Source organism: Rhineura floridana, chromosome 6, assembly GCF_030035675.1.
Source record: "Rhineura floridana isolate rRhiFlo1 chromosome 6, rRhiFlo1.hap2, whole genome shotgun sequence".
Lineage (NCBI taxonomy): Eukaryota > Metazoa > Chordata > Lepidosauria > Squamata > Rhineuridae > Rhineura > Rhineura floridana.
In genome coordinates this window covers 122,362,205-122,387,058 of record NC_084485.1, presented here as the reverse complement: position 1 = coordinate 122,387,058, position 24,854 = coordinate 122,362,205, and the positions used below count along the sequence as shown (strand labels likewise).

Genomic DNA, 24,854 nt, shown 5'->3' with positions numbered 1-24,854 from the left:
AAATGTGGCTACCTCACGTCTCATCATCTGGCAATGCTGAGAAAATCATTACCAGTCTGCTACATTAAAATGTGTGCTTATTTAACATACTTTCAATTATCACTGACTGTAATGTTTGCATCTCATTGCCATTCAACTAGTTCCCACCTCACAATTTTCTTCTTTATATACCTGCCAACTAAGGCCACACCATACATTTATTCCATGGCTTCCCCAAAGAATTCTGGGAAGTGTAGTTTGTGAAGAGTGCTGAGAGTTATGTTCCCCTGACAGAGCTATAATTCCCAGAGTTCTCTGGGAAGAGGGACTGTTAAACCCCTCTGAAAATTGTAGTTCTGTGAGAGGAATAGGACTTCACTTCCCAGGATTCTTTGGCGAAGTCATAACTATTTAAAATGCAATAAATGTATGGTATGAATGTACCTAAGATTTCACTTCATGTATCTGAGGAAGCAGGCAGAAAGCTCATGCCATTGTAAATGTGTTAGCCTTTAAGATGCCACAAAACTCTTTTGTTTTTATTGTAAATGTGAAATAGCATTGGTTTTCCTCTTTATAGGCTGTTAATGTTTTATGTAAATGATTGACAGGAATATGTGAGCAGGCTCACTTGTAAATTCTGTGGGACTAGAAACATGTTTTGCATATCTATTAGCAAGGCTGAACATATCTGCTAATTTAAAATATTTCTTTTCTAGAACTTGCAAAACTTGTTTTTCTATTAATACTTTATTCATGTTATCTAGAGCAATACAATTGAGAGCACCAGGTAATATAAGAGGATATCAGATGATTCTCTGTGACTTAACAAATTACAATTATGTAGTTCTCTCACTCTGCTTCATCAACCGCAGAACACAACAATGAACATGCTATGTTTTGCAGTAGGAGTAGGAAAAGAAAGGGGAAAAGAAAAACAAAGATGGGGGTGACACCACTTGAGAGATGCAACTAAACATCTGTGAGTGTACTATTGTTCCTGACCAGGATGCTGTTAAATGCTGCTTGTATGCCTTTTACCTTTCTCAGGTGGCGACAGACAAGGTTTCAGGGAAGCTGAGTTCTACTCTCTCATGGGTGAAGAACACTGCCAGTCAAATGGCCAGTCAGGTGGCAAGTCCATCTGCTTCATTACACACTACATCCTCCTCTACCACACTCTCTACTCCAGCATTGTCTCCATCGTCACCAGGAGAATTGAGTCCCGATGACTTACAATTATTGGCTAAATTAGAAGAACAAAATAGGTGAGTGGCAACTTAGCTTTGGTATTTACATAAGAGCAGAGAGGAAAGAAACTGTTCATGGCACAACAAAATATTTTTGCATAGTCTGAAATTTTGTTTGTTTCAAAGATTTAATAGGATTGCTGGTATTCAGGTTCTGAAATCAATTCTGGGAGGTGGGGGGTTGCAGTTCATTTGACTGGTGCTCAGCCTGGCATGCATCCTGTTGCCTGGGGTGTAACAATTCTGTAATGTGTGTTTGTTGCCAGGTGAGTGAGTCTGGACAGCCTGTGACAAGTAGATTTGTGCAAGTGGGTGTTTTTAAAAACAGCAAGTTCCTGTGCTTTCTTGGAAATTTAAACTAGTCATGTTCAAAGATGTGGAAAATAAAATTGCCTTTAAATTATCAAGTTTCCTCCCACCCCCCCAAAAAAAACACCTTCTGGAAGTTCTTTCCTAGTCCAGAACTACATACCTTGCATTCTGATTGCGTTTCATATTCCTCCCCAACCAGACTGACTACAGTTTTTGTCAGACTACAGTTTTGGCTTGCAGTACTGCAGACTGGTCTGAATAGTGAACTTGGACTATATGATATTGCCTTCTCAGTTGACTTGAATGCAAAACGAGAACATTACTGTCCTAAAAATAAAATAATTTTAAATACATTTGACTTGAGCGATGTCTCTTCATTGAGGTCTCTTGGTTTTAGCATTTAATATTATCTAGCCTAGTTCACACAGTAAGCCAAACTATGGATTAACTGCTAACGTGCAAATGTGGCTGAAATGCATCATAGTATTCCTTGTCTTGTTGGGTAAACCCAGATCACAGTTGTCTTATTTCTGATTTTTCACATGATCTGTGTTCACACACACATTGTGGCTTGTTTGTGCTACATGCAGGGGCCAGCAGGAAGAACATTCACAATTTAAAACATACTGTGGCTTACTATGATGTGCAGACCAGGCCTCCAGGTGTCTGCAATTTATAGGCAAGACTATGACCTTCTGTCCTTTTGACAACTATGTGCTTAGGACTCTTGGGAGTAAAGCATCGACACATGTTACAAGTAGGGATAGGGTTCGCTGCATGGTGCTGATCCGCATGCATTTTGATAGTCCGTCGTTTCTTTACTGGTCTGTCCTTTTTTTGTGCCTTGTTTCTCTGGTGCTTGCCAATTCCATCTGCTGTGAGCATTTTTTGTTGATTCCATTCACAGGGTTTTTTTTGGGGTGTGTGTGTAAAAATTACGTAATTATTTTCGTAGATACTTATGTAAATGATGGCATTTCATGTAGTTTTTTGGCGGCGGAGAAAAACAATGTGTAATTTTTAAGTAGCTTATGTGAATGATCACAGTGTTCCATGTAGCTTTTTGGCGAAAAACATGTGATTTCTAGGTTGCTGACGTTAATGAATGATCACAGCATTCCATGTGGTTTTTTGGCGGTGGAAAAAACATTTCGTAATTTTTAGGTAGCTGCAGTGTGGTGTAGTGGTTAAGGTCTTGGACTATGACCTGGGACACCAGGGTTCGAATCCCCACATAGCCATGAAGCTCACTGGGTGACCGTGGGCCAGTCACTGCCTCTCAGCCTCATGAAAACCCTATTCATAGGGTCGCCGTAAGTCGGAATCGACTTGAAGGCAGTATATTTACATTATTTTGCAGTGAATGAATGGTCACAGTGTTCCATGTGTTTTTTTGGCAGTTAAGTCACGTACGTGAATTAATCAGAGCTTGGAAAAGTTACTTTTTTGAACTACAGCTCCCATCAGCCTAATCCAGTGGCCATGCTGGCTGGGGCTGATGGGAGCTGTAGTTCAAAAAAGTAACTTTTCCAAGCTCTGGAATTAATTGATCACAGCGTTCCACGTGGTGTTTTTTCCTATTTTTACATATCCGTGAGGCAGATAATTGCCTTTGAGTCTTTCTTGTCTTGGGCTTACTTTCTTTTGGATATGGTCTGTGCCAGTTTGGAAGCACAATTAACACTGAAGACATATAGCCAATTTGTTTTGCATTATGATATAATAACATTTTCCCCATAATATATAACAGAGAAATGGAAATCCTGTGGTTTACACAACATCTTAATTACAAAAAAAAGTATGTAAAATAGGGGGAGGATTTTTTAAAAAAAATCTTGCTGATTGTAGTCACGGCCGCAAAATCCATGCCAATTACAGTTGTGGCCCACAGCAAGAGACTGAAGGAATAGTGAACTAGCGAATTCAGTCGGGATCCAGTATCGGGTTTGATTTTTTCGAATGTTCCCCCATCCTTAGTTACAAGTGACCTGAACCAGTGGGGCTGTGATAGACTGAAAGGCAGCCTGTTCTTCCCTCTGCTGATTCCTCTAAAGTATTTGTGCAGGCTTTGCTCTTCCCCTTCCTCCCTTCTCTTCCTGTCTTTGTTCTCTGTTAGTAATGGCTCCCTGAGTGCAGATTGTACGGCTGCTTCAGCATTACCTCTTTGTAGCAATAAACCTTCCTTATTCTTTCAACTTCCAGTCTTAACAAACCAGTTATTTCTGTACCCCACTACAATATATGTATATATATCTATATCTACGTATGTATATATATGAATGTATATGTTTATATATTTATATTAAATATGCGCACGTATTTATGTATATACCTATGTGTTGATGGTTGGCGGTTCTTGCGTGAAACAACACGTTACGTTGGATGTAAGATGGTAAAGAATCATCACAGAGGCTTGAGAAAGTTTAAGAGTCTTTACTTAGACATTAAGGCCAAAGGCTTTTAAAGTAGATACATGTAGAGTTTCCCCCCCCCTTCAAGGAGAAGCTCTCAGTTCAGAGACAAGACACAGACAGCACAGCACAGAACAGCAATAGAAAGCAACTAGAACTTTTTCCCAAGCTGTTATCACCCGTTACCATGGCAACGTGTCTGTTTCCCAGGCCAGTCTTAGCTGATAACGCTGCTCCTGCAGACACATGCTTGTAACTCTTTCAGACCTGATGAAAACATCCTTAGGCAGTACGGCCTAATGCCAACAGTCCCCCCTTTTCATCATGTCTGTATATCCATTACAACAATTACATTACAGTAATACATTTCTACAATACAAAGTAATGCATTTCAATACAGTGCATCATACATTTCCAGTTCAATACATTACAGGACATCTCAGTACATTTTCAAAACTTTATCAATCAAATTTCGGTTGCACACAAGTCAGATACAGTGTCTCAGGGTCCATCTCAACCTCTTTGTGCATCCCTGGACTGGTTATTAATCCCACCGTAAATCTTTCTGGCGGTTTTCCAATGTTAGATCTCTCAGAACGTCTCAAAGGCACTAGAGCTTCTGCTCTCTCAGCCCCCCTGTTTGAGCTGGTACTTGGCACAGCTTGCTCAGGGTATTCCATTTCCTCAGCCTTGCGTTTCTTTGATCTCCGTTTCCCACAAATGAGTTCATTTAATGCATCCCTAAGTGGAATTTGTGTGCCTTCCACTTTTATGTCAAGGTTTGGTTTAAATGCCAATGCTGGTGCTTGTGTGTCATCTGACCCTGTGAGAATGACTGTTTGCCTTTGATCCCAAGGCTTTTCTGAGACTTTAATGCTTCTGCTCAGAATTAATTGCTGTGTTTCTGGTATCCAAACTCTGAAATATGCATTCTGAAACCCCAGAACAAATCCCTGTTGTGCTCTGGGTGCAAGTTTGCCTCTTCTCTTGTTTTGCGGTATGTGTACCCAGCAACGTGCCCCGAATTTCTGAATGTGTTGCACTTTCGGCTTTCTCCCAGTGAGCTTCTCGTAGGGAGACATTCCAAGTGCACTGTGTAACACCCTGTTGTGAATGTAATTCGCATACATAATTGCCTCTCCCCAGAAAGAATTCCCTAAACTGGAATCCATTAACATGGCTCTCATGGCTTCTTGAAGCACCCTGTTTTTTCTCTCAGCAGTCCCATTAGAAAACGGGCTAAACGGAGCTGTGAAATTCTGGTTTATTCCCTTACTCTCAAGGAAGTCACTCAATGCTTTGCTCGTGAATTTCCCTCCCTGGTCTGAGCGTATAGCCCCCACCGTGGTGCCATGTTGAGTTTCGATTCTCTTAATGAACAGTTTCAGCTTCTGCTCTGCTTCATCTTTCCTCTTGAGTAAAAAAAATGACAAAATCTTGAAAAATCATCAACCACTACCATAAAGTACTTAGCACCTCCTCGTGAACTGTTTATGGGCCCTGATAAATCAACATGAACTAGCTGATAGGGAGCTGATGTCGTGCTTTCAGCCTCCCGGTTTATGGGTGCAATTGTCATTTTTGCTTTATGGCATGCATCACAATCCATCATTAACTGTCCACAATCTTTCAAATGCATGTTTTCACTATGCATTGGGGTTTTCTTTATCATGTCAAAGTTTGCATGCCCCAGCCTCTGATGCCATTCATGGACGCAGCCTTGATGTGTCTGTGCCTCAGCGTTTAACACAGCACACCCTGCTTGACTGCTTTTTATTACAAACTGGGAATCATTCAGGCTTCCCTGCAAGCACACTTGATCTCCCCTCATTACATAACATTTGTCTCTGTCAAACAACACTGAAAACCCACAACTGGTCAGTTTTTTCACAGACAACATGTTATGAGACAGTTCTGGTACAAACAAACAATCTGACAGTATTCCAAGCTTATCAAATCTCACCAGTCCAAGAGCCTCCGCATTCTTCCGCGATCCATCCGCCAATTGAACAAAGTCCTGCTCATCTGTAGACGTATAAAACAAACTCCTGTCTTTGATTAATACATGGGACGCACCACTGTCAATAATCCAGTCAATTTGTCCCAAATCTTGAGGCTTCTGTTTACAAACAAAGTTCACACTTCCCTGCTTCCAGCCTCCGTCCCTGGAGTTGCGCTTGACTGCACAGTCTCTCTGGAGATGCCCACGAGCTCCGCAGACATAACAAGCCTTTAGCCGCTGCTGCTCCTGCTTGTAATCCTGCTTGCTTCTGGCTGCCTCCTCCGGCACGGCACTTTTCTTCGCCTCTTGTCTCCGCTGCCATTCCTGGGTCAGTTTTTCCTCAATAAATGCGACATTCAGCCCCCCATCTGGCAGAGCTTCCATTGCCATGACAAAAGTATTCCAACTCCCATCAAGTGAAGCCAGGATCAAATAGGTCTTCTGAAGCTCACTGTGTTCAACGCCTCGGTCCGTCAACTCAGCAAACAAGCGTCTGAATTCCGTGAGATGCTCACTCATATCGCACTCACCCGTGAAGCGCATCTGGTACAGCTTCCGTGCCAAACACAATCTAGATCCCGCGGTCTGTTGCACATGAAGGGCCTCCAACACATCCCACATCTGTTTGGCGTTTGTAACATCTCTCACGTGTAGCAGTTGAGAGTCGGATAGAGCCAGAGTAATAAAAGCCTGCGCCCTCTCATCATTCCGTACCCAGGCCGCTGTAAGGGGTGCAGGGGGTGTTCCTTCAATAGCTTCCCATAAATCCTCTTTTATCAAGAAAGCACGCATTCTTGGCTTCCAACTGCCATAATTCTTTTCCGTAAGTCGTTCCATCGGCAAGCCTCCAGACATGTTTACAGCAGCCATCTCTGCTCACCTCTGTCTGGCACAATCAATCAAGTTGCCCTCTGGATCTCCGTCTGCCGTTTGGACCAGCCACTTACTCCTGTGTAATGCGCTGTGGATCTGGGCCCATAACCCTGTTGATGGTTAGCGGTTCTTGCGTGAAACAACACGTTACGTTGGATGTAAGATGGTAAAGAATCATCACAGAGGCTTGAGAAAGTTTAAGAGTCTTTACTTAGACATTAAGGCCAAAGGCTTTTAAAGTAGATACATGTAGAGTTTTTCCCCCCCTTCAAGGAGAAGCTCTCAGTTCAGAGACAAGACACAGACAGCACAGCACAGAACAGCAATAGAAAGCAACTAGAACTTTTTCCCAAGCTGTTATCACCCGTTACCATGGCAACGTGTCTGTTTCCCAGGCCAGTCTTAGCTGATAACGCTGCTCCTGCAGACACATGCTTGTAACTCTTTCAGACCTGATGAAAACATCCTTAGGCAGTACGGCCTAATGCCAACACTATGTATATACAAAAACTCGAACATTGCAAAGCTTAGTTCACGCCTAATTTTCCAGATTGTTTAGCTTATGGATCAGAGTTAATTTAGAATAAATATAGCAAGAATTGTTTCTAACCATTATCAAGACAGTCATCTTATTAGAGCTTATTTATGTTTATCTTTTAATTTTTTGTTAGAAAACACATACCATCCATGGTGACTTTTATGTTATGCCATATGTTCAACTATCTGTGCTAAGGAAAAGATGCCTCAGACATCTTTTTAAAAACTCTAAACTAAATTAATTTGGCTTTCTACATATTGCCTTTATATTTTGGCAAATTTAGTTTACACCTACCTACTGAAGAAAAATAATGCCATACAAGACACTGAATGGTAGGCAAGCACAATTAATAGTTCCAAAGTACCTTGTCTGATAAATGAATGGGCAATTACATTGAACTGGACTGGTAACTTGAGTTAGAAATATCTTGATCATATGATGCTATAGTCAAAAGCCCGGCTATGTAGCAATGGGGCTAATAGCAGTGGGAGTACCACTGCATCCACAGCCTTGCCACTCACAGCAGATGGGGTGGAAATCTGGTGGGGGCAGGCAGATTGCTGTCCCAGCCTGGACCTTACATAGCAATATCAAGCGCACTATCGTAAAGTGATGGCAGAGAGCCCAGTTCAGGATCAAGTTGATCCCAAGCCTGCTCAGTCCCTCCCTGTCCACTGAATGTTTCATGGCTTTCCATGAACAGGTGCGGTAAGGTATCCTGTTTAGTTGGCAGAGTAAGGAGCTTCATGCCAGCAAAATAATGCTGGCATCACTCCACAGACAGAGGCCAGCAGGGTCAGGCAGAGAGGCCTTTTACTCAGTCCACCCCCACCCACCCAGCATAAAGGGGGTTTGGATTGCAGCCTACGTCGACTAGCTTGTGACAGAGAACTACAAGCACTTTTCATAAGTCTTCTTGATTCTTAATCATTTTCTGTGAAATCCTATGCTGTATGAATAAGGTCTTTAAAGTCAAGGGGGTTTCAAGGTACTCAGGCTTTTTGTTATACAAATGCACAATTCTTACTCAATTCAGGGATAGGGGAAATGTGTGTATTTAAGGTGCCACTTCTGTTTTTGGCTTGTTGTCCCCCCACTCTATTTAAACAGCAATGTTTTGTTGTTAGAAAATGCCATCTTTTTATATTAGTTTTCATTTGGTGATTGTATTCTCTACATTAAACATCCAAGGTGGCCAAATGATAAAGATGGATCAAGTTTAAATAATAATATTAATAGCTTTCCCTGATGCTGCTGCAGTTGTGGTCGATTTTGTAAACTATGTGAGATAGGTATCCATTTTATAGCATCTGTCCCTTATGACCACTGTCAAACCTATCCCTTCTATGCCCTTGTCTTGATTATTTTAAATTTAAATTAATTTTATTATTGATGGAATATGGTTCAGCTATGTTAAGGCTTTCTTCAGCTGTTGCTTTAGCTTGATGTTAAAGTTTTTTGTTTTATATGGAGGCTGGCATTTTATGTATTGATTTGTTAAATTTTGATGGCTGTTTTTAACAATTTTGTATGTTTTTAAAGTTGATTAAGGCTGCAATCGAATTCATGTCTACTCAGAAGTAAGCTCCGCTGGGTTCAATGGGACTTACTCCCAGGGATATGTATACTGGATTGCAGCCTAAGTCTCTTAGAGACTGCCCTGGATTAGGCAATTTAAATAAATAAATGCATTATTTTAAATTCTGTCTCCTTGTATCTTTCAAATACAGGAGTAGTTGTCTTGTAAAAACAAAACAGTTTTGAATGATAGCAAGGAAACACTCATGTGCTCACACCAGCAGTGCCCAGCTTTCTTGTGACCTGACATGTTTAATTCACTAATAGGCAAAAAACCTTGCTGTTTAATAATGTACCTATAGCCAACAGATATTTCTATCGAACTTTAAAAAGCAGGGAAATTGGGCAACTATAGTGAATGCACCAGGGGAGCAGGAGACCTGACCTCCTCTCTGAGATATTGTACTGCCCTACAACTTTATCAAAATGCAAACACAATTTGGGTTGGTCTTTCACAGTTTAATCCACTTCCTGTGTAGCTTGGAAGAATTTGGTAACATGCCTCTGAGCATATGGTGAGTAGTGGCGATACCTGCAATCAGCCCAAATAACAAAAACAAGATATGTGCTGTGCTGATCTTGTTTAGCAGGGAGGAAGCAACTATATTAAAACAGTTGATACTGTTCAGATAGTCACTTTAAATATGTTTGATTTACTTTGCAATTTTAGTGAAGTTTCCTATAGTAAATCATTCTCTTTTGCTTCTGTGAATATGTGAACTACAGCAACACTTTGCAACACTATAAAAAAACTCCAAAAACAAGGTATAGGTATATTCTTAAACTGCAAGGTTTTTTGCCTATTAGTGAATTTCCCTGCGTTTTAGTCCGGGAGGTAAGAAATGGGATCCTGTGCAAGTTTGCTGAGAATGGATTGATCATTTGCATGCTTATTGAGTTCAGTAGGATTTACTCCCCTGCAATCATGCTTAGGATAAGTAACCACAGGGGATGGGGGGGAGGAGGAGCAGGGAGGGGAGGAAGGGCAGAGGGGAAGAGGAGGGGAGGAGAAGGACAGGTTTGATCATTTGCATGTTTATTGAGTTCAGTGGGATATACTCCCGTGCAATCATGCTTAGGATAAGTAAAATTGACGATGGGGAGGGAAGTCTGGAGTGAGCAGGGGAGGAGGAAGAAGGAAGAGGGGAGGAGGAAGGGAGTGGGGAAGGAGGGGAAAGACAGGTCTGATCATTTGCATGCTTATTGAGTTCAATGGGATTTACTCCTGTGCAGTCATGGCTAGGATAGGTAAAACTGACCATGGGGGAGGAGGAGGGGGAGGGGAGAGTAGAGGGAAGGAAGGAGGGGGAGGGGGAAGGAGGGGATTGGAAGGGAAGGGGGATGGAAGGGGCAAAAGGAAGGTGATGGCAGGGAGGAGGAGGGCAGGGCAGGTTTGATAATTTGCATACTTATTGCGTTCAATGGGATTTATTCCCATGGAATCATGTTTGAAGATCCAATGGACTGCCTTCAAGTTGATTCAGACTTATGGTGACCCTATGAATAGGGTTTTCCTGGTAAGCGGTATTCAGAGGTGCTTTACCACTGCCTTCCTCTGAAGCTGAGGGGCAGTGAGTGGCCCAAGGTCACCCAGTGAGTTTCATGACTGTGTAGGGCTTTGAACCCTGGTCTTCCAGGGCGTAGTCCTAGGATAGGTAAAACTGACCATGGTGGTGGTGGAGGAGGGGATTGGAAGGGGATGGGGGAGGGGAAGGGAGAGGGAAGGGGCAAGAAGGGGAATAGGAGGGAGGAAGAGGAGGGGAGGGCAGGTTTGATTATTTGCATGGCTTTTGAGTTCAATGGGATTTACTGCTTTGCAATCATGCTTAGGATAGTGGAAACTGACCTGGGAGAGGGGAAGGGAAGGGAGGAGGAGGGCGTGGAGGGGAGAAGATTGGGTGGGAGAGGGGACACCTCTATCCTTTCCAAAAGGAAAACATTGCGAACATTATCATTCTTTTTCAGGGTTTTCCCCACCTTTTCATTCTACAGCAGGCACATGTAGCCACTCACCCAAGTTTAAACCAAAGCTGTCCCTGGCCACATCCACACCAGATCTTTATTTCACTTTAGGCAGTCATGACTTCTTCCAAAGAATCCTGTGAGGTATAGTTAGTGAAGGGTGCTGAGAGTTGCTAGGAGATGCTGTGTTCCACTTACAGAGCTTCAATCACAGCGGCTGACTGTTAAACTTCTCTGGCCACTGGAGCTCTGTCAGAGGAATAGGAGTCTCCTCTCAGCACCCTTCACAAACTGCATTTCCCAGGATTCTCTGGGGGAAGCCATGAGTGTCTCAAGTGAAATCAAAGTCTGGTGTGGGTGTGGCCCACTGATTAGGCAAGCCCAGCAGCTGGGAGTCTGGCTTTTAGAATCCTGACAGTTGGTTCTTACTGAGCATGCCCGACATTATCATTGAGTTCAAGCCAAAATTTCTTAAATTAATTAAAACTCAGCCAGGCATTTTTTTTAACTTTTAGACACAGAAGATGAAGGTCAGAGTATGGGGCAAGGTCAGTACAGTTGGGCCCCACTTTTCGGTGCTCTGCTTCTCGGCGCTCTGCTAATGCAACAGTTTTCAATTATATCCCATGTTCACTATGTTCGGCGCTTGTTCCACTTGCCTGGCATTTTTGCAGAATGACGTACAGAGCTTGGAAAAGTTACTTTTTTAAATTACAGTTGGGCTGATGGGATTTGTAGTTCAAAAAAGTAACGTTTCCAAGCTCTGATGACGCGCTCAGCAGCTGAGTCCGAGAAGGGCGTTGGGTGCCATTTTATTGTCGGTAATTCAGTCTGATTTAGCATTTGTGCGCTCTGCATCTCTGTATTCTGGCAATTTTCCAAACTTTCAAAGGTTAAGGTTATTATATTATACAATACAATATTTATATACACTGTATATAAATATATATTAAAATATATAATAATTTTTAATATTTATAATTTATTTATAATATATAAATATAATAATATATATCATATATATCATATACAGTAATACTGTACAATATATGTATATATATGTGTGTGTGTGTATTGCATTAATTACAATGGCATCTCAGTGTAGTACTAGTGATAAAAAAGGAGTCGTAAGCCTCTTTAAGTGCCAAGTTAGAAATGATTAAACTAAGTGAGCAAGGCATGTCTATGGCTGAGATAGGCCATAAACTAGATTTGGCTTGCCAAACAGTTAGTACAGTTGTGAACACTAAGGAGAAAGTGTTGAAGGAAATTAAAAGTGCTACACCAGTGAACACTAAAGTTATAAGAAAATGTGATAGCCTTATTGCTGACATGGAAAAACTTTTAGTTGTGTGGATTGAAGATCAAACCAGTCACAACGTGCCTTTAAGCTGAGCCATCATCCAGGGCAAGGCCCTAAGTCTCTTCAATGCTATGAAGGCTGAGAGAGGAAGGCTGAGAGAGGCGAGGAAGCTGCTGAGAATAAATTCAAAGCTAGCAGAGGCTGGTTTAATAGGTTTAAGGAAAGAAGCCATCTCCACAACATCAAAGTGCAGGGTGAAGCAGCTAGTGCTGATGCAGTAGCTGCAGAAAGTTATCCACGTGAGCTTTCAAAGATCAATGAAGATGGTGGATATACTAAGCAGCAGATTTTCAGTGTGGACGAAATGGACCTATATTGGAAGAAGATGCCATCAATGCCTGGCTTCAAAGCTGCAAAAGACAGGGTAACTCTTGTTAGTACTAATGCAGCTGGTGATTGCAAGTTAAAACCTATGATGATTTATCACTCAGAAAATCCTAGGGCCCTAAAGAACTATGTGAAAGCTAGCCTCCCTGTTTATTATAAATCCAATTCAAAAGCTTGGATGACTGGCAATCTTTTCCCAAATTGGTTCACGAACTATTTTAAGCCTTCAGTTGAGGGTTTACTGCAAGGAAAAGAAAATTCCTTTTAAGGTTTTAATTCTTGCAGACAATGCCCCTGGCCATCCTAGAGCTCTGATTGGTTTGTACAAGGAGATAAATGTTATTTTTCTACCTGCAAATACAACTTCATTGCTGCAGCCTATGGACCAAGGTGTAATTGCAGTGTTTAAACCCGATTACCCAAGAAGAACTTTTGCTAAGGCTGTAAATGCCTTAGACAGTGGTACAGCAGCTGGGCAAATGGAAAATAAATTAAAAGCATTTTGGAAAGGCTTCACGATTTTGGATGGTATGAGAACTATTAGAGATGCATGGGAGGAAGATAAAGAAACAACATTGAAAGGTGTTTGGAAGAAACTAATTCCCACAACTTATGGACGATTGTGAAGGCTTTGAGAATCCAGTGGAGGAAGTAACTACAAACGTTGTGGAAATGGCAAGGGAAGTAGAATTGGAAGTCGAGCCTGAGGATGTGGCAGAATTGCTTGTATCTCATAATGAGACCCTAATAGACGAAGATCTTCTTATTGAAGAGCAAAGAAGAATGTTTTGTGAAGAGGAGTCCCATCCTGATGATAGTCCTGCTGTGCCTAGAGAAATGACAACCAAGGAATTGGAAGAAGCTATCAACTGTATAGAAATGGGGATGGCAGCTTTTGAGAGAATTGATCCAAATTTTGAAAGAAGTTCTAAAGTGAATGCAATCCTTCTAAACAGTATTGCATGCTATAAAGTTATTCTAAGGGAAAGGCAATTCATGAGGCAAAGTTCATTGGTTTCCTACTTTAAGAAAGTACCATCGCAACCTTCGACAGCAACAGCTAGCCTTGAACAATCTTCAACATCAACAGCAAGAGCATCCAAGTCTCCACCATCACAACGAATAAGATTTGTTGATGAGTCAGATGATGGAGACTTGGATGACTTGGAGTCAGCCCAAAAGACTGAAAGGGCAGATGACGCCAAGCACCTGAATAACACCTGCATCAGCCCCAACCTGTTTCTCAGCACCGTGGAGACCCGGCAAAGACAGAAGCGCTGTAGCCAACACTCAAAGATTTTAAGGTAAGCAATGTGTGTGTACTGAGTGCGTGAGCGAGTGGGGGGGCAGGGAGGGTGAGTCAGTGGGGTGAGCGAGCGGGGGAGGGGGAGGACGAGCGAGGGAGCCGGCAGAGGGTGAGTGAGCGGGTGCGGGTGGGAGCTTCCTCCCTGTGATCCGCGGCAGGGAGCCTGCTGTGGAAGGGGAGCACTACTCCCCCCCAATAACGAGAGCGGGGGGTGGGAGAGGGCGATGCTATGTTCCACTTTTCACTTTTCGGCAGGGGTCTGGTCCCTAACCCGCTGTATGAGTGGAGCCCTACTGTAATAGGATTACAGGTACTCTGTGAACACCGTTGATTTTTAATGAATTTCAACAGAACTCTTGACAGAAAAAGTCCAAAAGGTGTCTGGTTTTTTTCTTTCTCTTTTACACTTTGAACTCTCTATTCTCTCTGACTGTTACATGTATTGCCATGAACATTTAGAGGGTTGTTAAGCAAGCATTTCTGAGTTCAGGACTATAAGTTTTGTAAGGTTTTGTTTTGAAATGAGCTAATGGGAAGGATCAGACTGGCATGGGGGGTATTTTCAATTTCACATTCAGAATGTGAAAAATCCATGCTGACTATACTGTAGTATACGGTCACTCTCGTGGCTGTGTAATACTTGTTTTGTTTTGGTTGTGTCCTCTTTCCATCTTATAATGCCTTTCATTTTATTTTTTTTATCTGTCCTGGGCTGTAGTTGTACCTCCTACCCCAGCAGTTGTAGCTTTCACAGATCTTCCCTAGTTTACCCACCCACCCACCAGGCTTTGGGGTACTCTGTTTCACCTTTGCCCTCTTTCAGTATTTGGATAGTGCTTCTTTTCTTTGGAAAACAGAAGTAACTGTTCTCAGATGCTATCATGCACATTTTTATCTGTCTTAGAATGTGCTTTTAAAATTTGAAATTCCTTTATATTTAGTGTCAAGAGATCAAAGTGGAACCCTAGTGTTGGAATGCCTTCTTGAAAACGTACTGTCTTGGAAACCTGAGGAATTACCTGTTTCCATTCACTATGAACTAAACGGCTCTTAGGAGCTCTACAAGATTCAGAGTACACATTTCGTCACTGGGGAAAACAAACTTTGACCTGAGCATGTGCAAAAGAGTTGACAAAAACGGAAGTGTGAAAAAAGGAAGTAGGGAAACTTTGTCTGGACTTTTCTTTTTGTAACTATATTGGGCCATATGGGGTTAATTTCCCTTCCAAGATACATTGGAATGGTTCATTCCTAAGGATTGAAGAATCTATTTGAGGAACGTAAATCATTGATGGGAATGAAGTAGTTTGTTTGCTACTGACTGCTTACAGTATTGAAAACTGCAGGTTCTGAATTAAAAGAGCAATGAACTTATCAAGGTAAGGGTTACACCACAGGATTATGATCAGTATTTCAAAATACAGGCATATTCCACAATCCAATTTTTCACAATTAGAAATTGCTGTATTATGATTCAAGAGTAGGTAACTGCACCTTCTAAGCTTATCTGGAGTTTGGACTGGCTACCGTAAACCTTGTAATGAAAAGGTTTTTTTGTGTCTTGCAAATGTATGAAGCATAGCAGTTTTGCCTTATAAGCCAAGTAGAGTAAGATTTAATCACTTAGTGACCCATGTATTGTTAAATTTCGTAAAGTAGTTCCATTGAAGCCATTTACACATTGAGGGTAAGAATACTGGACAAGACTGTCTTCCGAGGAGTTATAGTTCTAAATCTTGTATTTGACTCTCATGTTTCTCTTTTTACTGTGCATTTCCCTTCCGGTCAGCTGCCTGTGTGATGCTGTCCCTGTCCTATCATTTTTGTTGTTGTTCACAGAAAATCCATGTGTTTTGCCTGTGCAGGTAAATAATTGTATCTTTAATTGAGTGAAAGGTTGCTGTAAATGTAAATATACAGTGGCAAGAACTAACATTGGTATTAATTCATAAAGTTGTTATCATTTTAAATTCTAAAAAGCTAAGGAAGTGAAATATGAAGTAGAGCCTGCTATAAGCCACCCCCCACCCCCAGTCTCTCATTGGAACCCAATTCTATATTCCCCAGAGTAATTCTAAGTGTCTAACTCCAAAGGGACCTAGTGGTTTATTCCCTAATCCTGTCCTCCACAATTCTGATTTGCCATTCTCCTCATTATTGGCAATTTTCATTAAGCTAATAATTAGACATTTTAAAAAAAATCAGTTGGCTTTTTAGGATGTGCTGAGACTAACAGCTGTTGCACTTGCTTGTTTATGGTTATTTAAGTATTCCTATGAAGTTGATGAAGAAACAACTATTTCTTAAACCAGCCTTTGCCATCCTGATGTACTCCAAATGTTTTGGACTGCAACTCTCATTAGCCTAAGCCAGCATGTAGTCCAAAACATCTGGAGGGTACCAGGCTAAAGGCTGCCTTCAAGGAATAAGTGCAGGGTAAGATTAGCAATCTCGGCTCACTTGCTCAGCATATTTAAAGAGGAGGATATGAATGGAGTGGGGAAATTACTTGCATTGTAGAAAAGTTGCAATATTAACTTGGACATTTCAGCACAGCAATTACAAACTCTAAACTGTAAGTCTGAAGTTTGTTTCCATTACTGATAAATCACATGCTTCAAAGGAGAAACATAACAAGTCCAAGTGATCTGCAAAGTTGCAAGCAAAATATGACTGCTGGTACAAAGGTGAGAAGAGAGTAAATCTTTTCCCAATCAATGCCAGATGATGATCATTGTAGCATTTTGATGATCTACAGTTCAATCCAATCTATGGGACTTACTGCTGTGTTCAATGAGGCTTAGTCCCTATTTGGTGTGTTTATGATTTCAGTTCTTCTTACTAGTTCTTGTTGAGCTTAATGCATAGACCCACTTGTCCACACATTTAGAATGGAACTACACATTCCACCAACAAGCACATTTTCCTAAATGTGTGTCTGTTAATGCAAATACAGGGATGGGGAGACAATTGAATGGTAAGGTCAGTGGCAGGGGAGATATTTAACCTTTTCTGTACCTGTTTCTTTTTCCTGGCAAATGCCCCTTTTCCATTCTTGGAATTTGACTGAGGAACACCTGTATATTTTAATAATAATTTTCTCCTTAAGTCATTTGGCTTTTGACTCATTAGCACCATTAAATATTCTCTTATTTGCTAAAATACATTTAAAATAATAAGGCTCTGATTCTAGTGCTAAAATATTTTAATTTGGTTTAATTTCTACTATGTACAGTCAAGGGGTAGGATAATAGAGGAGGTTGTGCAGACCACTTTGGTTTATGGCAGTGTTCTTCACCTGGAAAACCTGGACTGTTCTTTTTGATATGATCAGATATTGATATGTGTTTACTGCAGGTTGTTGGAGACTGACAGCAAATTACTGCGATCAGTAAATGAGTCAAGAAGAAACAGTGGCTCCTCACTTGTTTCTAGTTCATCAGCTTCTAGCAACCTCAGCCATCTTGAAGAAGATTCCTGGATCCTTTGGGGAAGAATTGTAAATGAGTGGGAAGATGTACGCAAAAAGAAAGAGAAGCAAGTTAAGGTTTGTTATGTGGCATTAATCAAACCCATTAGTCATTTTCAGTGCTTGCATTAGAAGTTTTGCACTCTCTGAATCTGGCAATTCAGAAAGTATATCTTGCGTAGTATGGTGTCATATATTGTAAAATAAAATATCACTGAAAACAAATGCACCTTATAGCATAATAGAATATGAGAGAAAACAGTGCATTTTTCATGAGGCCCCAAAACAGGTTTAAAATCCACATGCTGCAGGTCAGTACAATTTTGGCAAAATGCAGCCTTCAGCTCTTTGTAACTCTTAACAGTTTATAAAGCCAACATGTGAACTGTGATTTCTGTGGGTCCTTCTATTGTGCTACCTTTTTATCTGTGGCTCCCTGTGGAACTGACAAGACATCTGCTCAATAACAGCAATGAGATTGTCTGTAGAAGAGTGTGCCAGTAAGGTTTCTGAGATGGCTATAGTTATTAAAATCTATTTTATATATTAAATTTATATCCCACCCTTCCTCCCATAAAGAGCCCAGGGTGGCAAGCAGCAAAACACTGAAAACATCTATAAAGTATCTTTTTAAAAAAGCTTTAAGAACTTTTAAAAAAAATCTTAAAAATTTCAACACAGATGCAGGGATAAGGTCTCTACTTAAAAAGCTTGTTGAAAGGAGTAAGTTTTCAGCAGGTGCCGAAAAGACACACACATGAACTGCTGAACTAAGACAGTAAGACATACAATCTGTGTGAGAGTTGTTGCATAAGGTAAACTAATCCCATGTCATGCTACTGCAATGTTCTAACTACATTACTGGTGCAGCAAATACTCATTGACACATGTTCCTCTAAGGGAAATTTATGGTTTTGACTTGCTTTAAGTTCTTGTTTAAAATTGCTTAAATCGTCTTTGTGGCTCAAACGTAATGCTTTTAGCTCAGGGTTCTTTGTATTCACATGATCACTTACAGAACATAGTGCAACAGTACAAATCATGGTGTTTCTGTGGTGTTGTAGGAAGTGGACTCTGTGTAAAGCGCTTGCTTACAATATAAGCTACAATTCAGTATTAACTCTGAGTGGTGTACATAATCATTAAAAACATATTACAATCAGAAAAATAATTGTTAAGATCGAATCGGAAGTGATAATACAAATAAAATTTATGTCTTCAGTTCAAAACCAAATATCATTCTGAAAAGCCTGGGTAAGTATAACAAGCCTTGCCTGGTGCTGAAAAAATATCAGGTTCAGCATCAAGCAAGCCTGGACTTCCTGATATGGAACCACACTCTTAAGAAGGACTCTTTCCTGTCACCACCTGCCTAACTTCAGAAGGTGGGGAGACTTGAAGGCCTTTGAGTGTAGCGTTCAGACAGGATTCTGGAAGGAGTTTAGGGCTTTAGAGCAGCTTTGCATTTAACAACTAGCAGTCGTAAGCAACAAGGAATTTCATGGAGGTCATTGTGCTGCCTGGAGCCTGATGATGTAACCATCCCTCCTCCAGCAGTCCAGCTGGTTGCTGGGCTGGCCCTGGAGGATGGAAAGGACACTCCTCCTGTTTCAGCTTGTGTGGCAGAAAGGTACTGTTTTTGCTGGCCAAGGCTATTCTCCTGCATTTCAACACTGGCCTTGGAGGAGATGGCTTCTCTTTCTCTGTGGCCAGTACGGACATGCAGACTACTTAAATAGAGGATAGTAATGAATATTTGAAGCATTTTTATCCTGCTCGTTAGCTGAAAAAACTTCTAGAGTGCCTTATATAAGACCAATAAAAATGAGACAGTCCCTGTGCATAGGCTTACAAATTAAAAGACATGACATTAAAGAAAAGGAATGAGGATGGGAGAGGAAAACCAGCAAACTCAGGCACCAGTTCTTAAAGTTATATAATAGTTCTTATAATTAGCTGGAATGCAAACTCTTAGGGTAAAGAGAGCCAAAGGCAGCTAGTCTCTCGCAAATCCAGTGGAGTGACCCTGCTTCCCATCTCTTCCTCAGCACCATACAACTTCTTTATGAGGCTACTTTATTTATATATTTGATTTATATCCTGCCCTTCCTCCCAGTAAGAGCCCAGCAGGAGTCTAGAATGTCCATACTGGCCACAGAGAAAGAGAAGCCATCTCCTGTAAGGCCTTTAAGCACCAGCACATTGAGTTGTGCCTTGAAACAGAACAGCAGCCAATGTAGTTGTTTAAGAACAGATGAGATGTGATCTGTTTAGTTGATCCCAATTAGTAAACTAGCAGCTGTGTTTTGGACTCGCTGAAATTTGAGCTATCTTCAAAGGTAGCCCCTGACATTGCAGAATGGTGGTAACCTATATGTCCGGGTAGGATTGCAACTGGCAGATTAGCCTCAAATGTTGGAAGGCATTTCATGCCACAGATGCCTCTTGGCCCTACAGTGACAAAGATGGATCTATCAGCAACTGCAGACTGTAAATCTGATCATTTAGGGGAAATGAGACCCCTCCAGGATAAGTTGAACACCATCACCTCAGTCAGATGAGCAATCTCCCCATAGAGCGCCATAGTATTGTCAGAACTGAGCTTTATTATATTGGTTCAGTTTATTTAGAAATGAGGTAATGATTGCTGCTGCTCTTTGCCTTAAAAATGTACCCTAAAGGAGACATCTTGTAACTTGTTTGATCAAGGGCAGTGTTTGAAGTCAGTAGAATTTAAGCAGCCTAACGCCGTACAGAATTACAACTTTCATTATATATTTTTCTACACATGGCTGTTTTTATGTATGAAAATAACATGCTAAATTGCAGTTAATCTATTGTAAGATTGTGGAATTATGCAAATATAACTGTTAACCATGAATAAATATTATGTCTGAATATCTAAGCCAGCTTTATACTAGTAGCTGCAAACTAGATGTGAAGCTATGGTTTGAAATATATTTGCAAACCATGGTATGCATTCACGTGATTCACGGTTGTGTGTGTGTGTACCGAGCAAGTCATGATTAATGCAGTTTTCCCACTTCTCTGCTTGAGAGATGACAAGGTGATTTTGTTGGGGTATTGCTATACAAACCATTCAGGGAGAGGGCATGGATCCACAACCTAAACCATAGTTTCAGTGTATATTTGAGATCTTAGGGTTAAGGCAATAGTTTGAGCTAACTATGTGTTAAATGTCTGCCAGTCAGTGTTTGCCATTTATTTTGTCATTCATGCTTCATTCAGCATTTAGCTTTCTGCCATCATATCCTTCTAAAAAATAAGAAATTATACATATGAATATGAAGTTTCTTTGTTTAGTTATCTCAAAGCAAACAATTTAAGTGCTGTCTTGGCATAAATAAATAAATGCTCATCACGGTTGTTTTTTGTTATGCTTTAGGAACTGGTTCGAAAAGGGATACCCCATCATTTCCGAGCAATAGTTTGGCAGCTTTTATGCACGGCTCAAAATATGACAATTAAGGATCAATATTCAGAACTTTTGAAAATGACTTCACCTTGCGAAAAGCTTATAAGAAGAGACATTGCTAGAACATACCCTGAACATGATTTTTTTAAAGAAAAAGACAGTCTTGGGCAGGAGGTTTTATTTAATGTAATGAAGGTAAGTCAGCAGCTCATACCTCTAATGGAAAATTATGTATATATATTTTTAAAAGTTGATTTTGTTTATATTTTGATATATTTTATGTCAATTTTTAAAATTGGTTTTTATCAGTACATTTATGGTTTTTTAAAAAAATCCAAACCACTTAGAGGTTTTTGTTGATTAAGCAGTATATAAATCCTGTTAAATATTAAATGCTCACTGTGACATTTAAAGCTGTGATAGCGAAGATATTTCTATATGCAACGCATGTATTTCTAGGTAGCAAGGAAGGCTGACTCGATCTGGTGAGCTTCCCTGGGTCATCTACTTGACTATTGTTGGAGGCAAAGTGCTAAATTAGATGGTCCCTTGGTCTAATCTGGCATAAATCCACTCTTTAGGTACATATATGCATACACATACACGTGTGTATTTATATTTGGGGTAATTTTGAGAAGGTTCTTGTATTTCAGAATTAAATCATGCCAGCAAAAGGCATCTTGAAACAGATCTGAGACTCTTTAAGCTTCTGAGTGGCTTTGTCTCTACAGAAAAATTCAAACTTTGTTTTCATATTTGTTTTTGATGTTTTTAATTGCTGTAAACCACCCAGAGAGCTTCGACTATGGGGCGGTATAGAAATGTAATAAATAAATAAACAAACAAACTTCTTTTCCCAAAGAAATTAAACCAAGCTGACAAGGGAAACAGACAAGGGATTGAGTGTGGGATTTTTTGTTTTGATGAAGAGGTCTAGCTTCTAACAATGATGAAATATTTTTCTAGGGCATTCCAATCAGAGGAGAGATTAAAAACCATTTTCCACATAGATCTATGCCTTTACCTAGGCAAGTCAATGGAGAGAACTCCATTGCCTCCCTAAAATCTGGGGGAAGGGAGAGGCGGAAGGCCCCCCCCTTGACCCTTGGGTCCTGGATGGGGGGGTGACATTTCTCCAACCCCAGTCTTTCCTGGACACCCATGCTCTCTTTTCCATCACCAATCTGAGTGATTCTTATTGTACCCACCCCAAAACAATAAAGTCCCTTGTGGGAGAACAACTGCAGCTAGTCATTCTCAACTCCCGAGAAGAGGGGAGGAAAAATCACTGGTTTGCCCATGGCAGGAAATGCAGCTTCCTCCTCCTGAGGAATCTCTCTCTCTCTCTTGGGGGGGGGGAGTCAGTCTGGGAACTTGGACTCAAGTTAGCTTGAAGTGCCTTGCAACTTTTTTCCTCCTAGACTTTCCTGGAGATGCTGCTGGGAGCAGCAGAAGCAACTGCTGCACTTTCTGTCTGTTTTCATGGCAAACTTTCTCTGGGCGGGGAGCAGAGCAGAGGAGCCCTGCCTGGTTGTGCCTTTGCCTGCCCTGAAAGGGGCAAGGCAGAGGAGAGAGATCTTGCTACCAAGCAAAGCAGCTCTGCTGGGAGGGAGGGGGAGGGGGTCTCCTCTGGACTGAATCTCCATCTCCCAGCTGCAAAGAAGCCACCCACCGGCCCCACTTCTGCACCTCTCACCATGAGTTGAAGAAAGGAGCCGGCAGAAGTTCCAGGAAAAACAAACCTGTGTTTGTTGTCAAAAAAGTCTGGTGTCGGGGAAAATCTGCTGTGGTCTCAGCAAGCATGCTTACTTTGCAGTGCATGTGAACTATTCAAAATTCCAGGTTTCAGTTCTGAAATAAGCAGAATTCTCCCCCATCCCTAGCTAACACTTTTGCAGACTGAACTCATTCTGGAGGGGCTCCTGTGTCCTTAAATTTCCACCATTTTGGTCAGAAGGTGGAAATGTTATAGCTGTTTTTAGATTACCCACTATAGTGAATGGCAACACAGAACACTGCTCTATATAGATCGAAGTGGAGAGAGCACATAGCAATTTGGAAGCAGATCAAAATTTTATAAAATGACAGATACAATGTGAATCTTGGGGCCCATGCACACCCAGTGTATGTGTGTATCTGTAGCTTGTCACGATGTAGTTCACGTGATAACTGACAGATGGCACTATGAGATTCTGCGTCACAGCAGTCTTCTGAGGGCTCACCTGCTGCTGGGCCATCATGGCAGAGGAGAAGGAAGGGGGGGTGGCACAGGCAAGTCATGGAGAGACAATCAGGATGGGATGGGGCAGCCCTCCAGTAGCTGGGCAGGAGGGTAAGATGGTGGCGTTGGAGAAGAGAGGCTGTGAGTTGTAGTCAGGCCGGAGAAGACTTGGAGCACCCTAATAGTCCCATCGTGGTGGTGGCAGCTGTGACTGCCTGGCATTGAGGTGGCAAGGATGGGGAAGGGGGTAGAGGGAGGGCCTGAGTGGCAGGAAAAAGGATCTATGTGTAAGAGACAGAGGGAAAGGAAAAAGAAGGAATTGGTGAGGAGGCAGATGGAATTGGCTTGGCATAAAGGGGAAATATGGTGGAAAGTGGGGTAATATAGGAGGGAGGAAGATAGGGACCGTTTTAGGTTTCTGGTAACGGGGGGAGAAAGCTGGGGAGGAGGAGGAATTGGAGAAAGGGCAGGTGGAAGTGGCAGGGGATAGAGGAGGAGTATGGGAGGGAGAGGGGAAGGAAGTTACTGGGTTCATTTAGAAAGGGGGTGAGAAGAAGACAGATCTATGTAATAGCTGAGATAGGGCTGCTGGAAGTGGCAGGGTGGGGGAAGAGTATGATTAAAGGGGGTTCTTGAAGCGGATGGGGGAAAGCAAAGAGTTGTCTGTTTGTGTGAAATGTATGTGAAGGAAGGGGAGAAGAGATCTATGTGGTAAAAGAGGACTGTTGGAAGGGGAAAAGCTAGAATTACACGGAGTTCCTTGAAGGGTGGGGGAGATGAGAGGAGGAGCCATGGCGACTGGGAAGAAGATGAAAAGAGGGCTTCGTAGTTGCAGTGTGTGGGAGGAGGAGGATCCAAGAGCTCACCAATGGCGTGGTCTGTATGGAAGAAGAGCGGAGAAAAAGATGTTGAAATGGGAGTGAAGGTGAAAATGGGGGTGCAAAGGGGGGTGCAGAATACAGTAATATCTCAGTTAATAAATCTTCCAGGAAAGAAGCTCCTGTTAACAATTGTGGTTTTTTTTTCCAATGCAGGGGCACATACACTCTGATATAGTCAGAATGTGGCTCCTTGTCTACTGGATTGAGGCTGCTGCTGGCAGCTCTCTCATGTGTGGCTTGAATGGCGCTCCTTGCCAGGTGGTGCAGGTGCCTCTGCAGATGTGCCTACTAAAGTGTAGGGGAAAATGGCAATGAGAGAGAGGAAGAGACCAAGCACAGGGGGTGGCGGCGGCTGCCCCTTGTCTACCTGCTTGAGTGTACGGAGAAGAGAACTGTGCTCAAAGCTTTAGATTGCTATAACAAGATGCTACATGATAAAAGAAAAAATGCAAGGCAGGCATCCCTGGATGCATTTTGGAAGAACCCTTCAAGGCTTACCTGACCTGGTTGTTTCATTTCTGACATGCATATTGTTAGTTTTGAATAAAAAGTTTGCTGAAATATGTTGAACTGATTTTGGTTTTTGTGGTGCAGGAACCTATCCCTATTCTTTCCCTGTTATGCCTACCTCTGGTACCAAAGTTTCTGTTAAAGAAGTAACATCCTGGAATGCATCTACTTTGTTAACTAAGGTATTAAAGGTAAAGGTGTCCCCGCACTTATAGTGCGAGTCGTTTCCGACTCTTAGGGTGACGTCTTGCGATGTTTACTAGGCAGACCGCATATATGGGGTGGGATTGCCATTTCCTTTCCCGGCCTTTCTTTACCCCCCAGCATATGCCAGGTACTCATTTTACCGACCACGGATGGATGGAAGGCTGAGTGGACCTCGACCCCTTTTACCGGAGATTCGACTTCCTCCTTCCGTTGGAATCAAACTCCGGCC

General features: G+C 41.7%; 1 protein-coding gene and 1 pseudogene across 9 annotated transcripts in view; both read left to right on the top strand.

Moving 5' to 3' along the window:
* LOC133387892 (divergent protein kinase domain 1A) overlaps window positions 1-24,854 on the top strand; it is a 185,935-nt gene that overhangs the window by 92,760 nt on the left and 68,321 nt on the right. For 7 of the 9 annotated variants that reach the window (XR_009763595.1, XM_061633685.1, XM_061633678.1 and 4 more), the window contains 3 exons: window positions 1,030-1,247; window positions 17,259-17,448; window positions 20,777-21,001. Coding sequence is in view for 8 of the 9 variants with exons in the window: in XM_061633685.1 (XP_061489669.1) it covers window positions 1,030-1,247; window positions 17,259-17,448; window positions 20,777-21,001 (633 nt within the window). In the remaining variant the exon portion in view is untranslated. Of the gene's footprint in view, window positions 1-1,029; window positions 1,248-15,168; window positions 15,281-15,690; window positions 15,767-17,258; window positions 17,449-20,776; window positions 21,002-24,854 lie in introns of those variants that run through there. The other 2 variants (XM_061633679.1, XM_061633680.1) reach the window with 2 other exon arrangements.
* LOC133387893 (tigger transposable element-derived protein 1-like) lies at window positions 11,994-14,912 on the top strand (annotated as a pseudogene).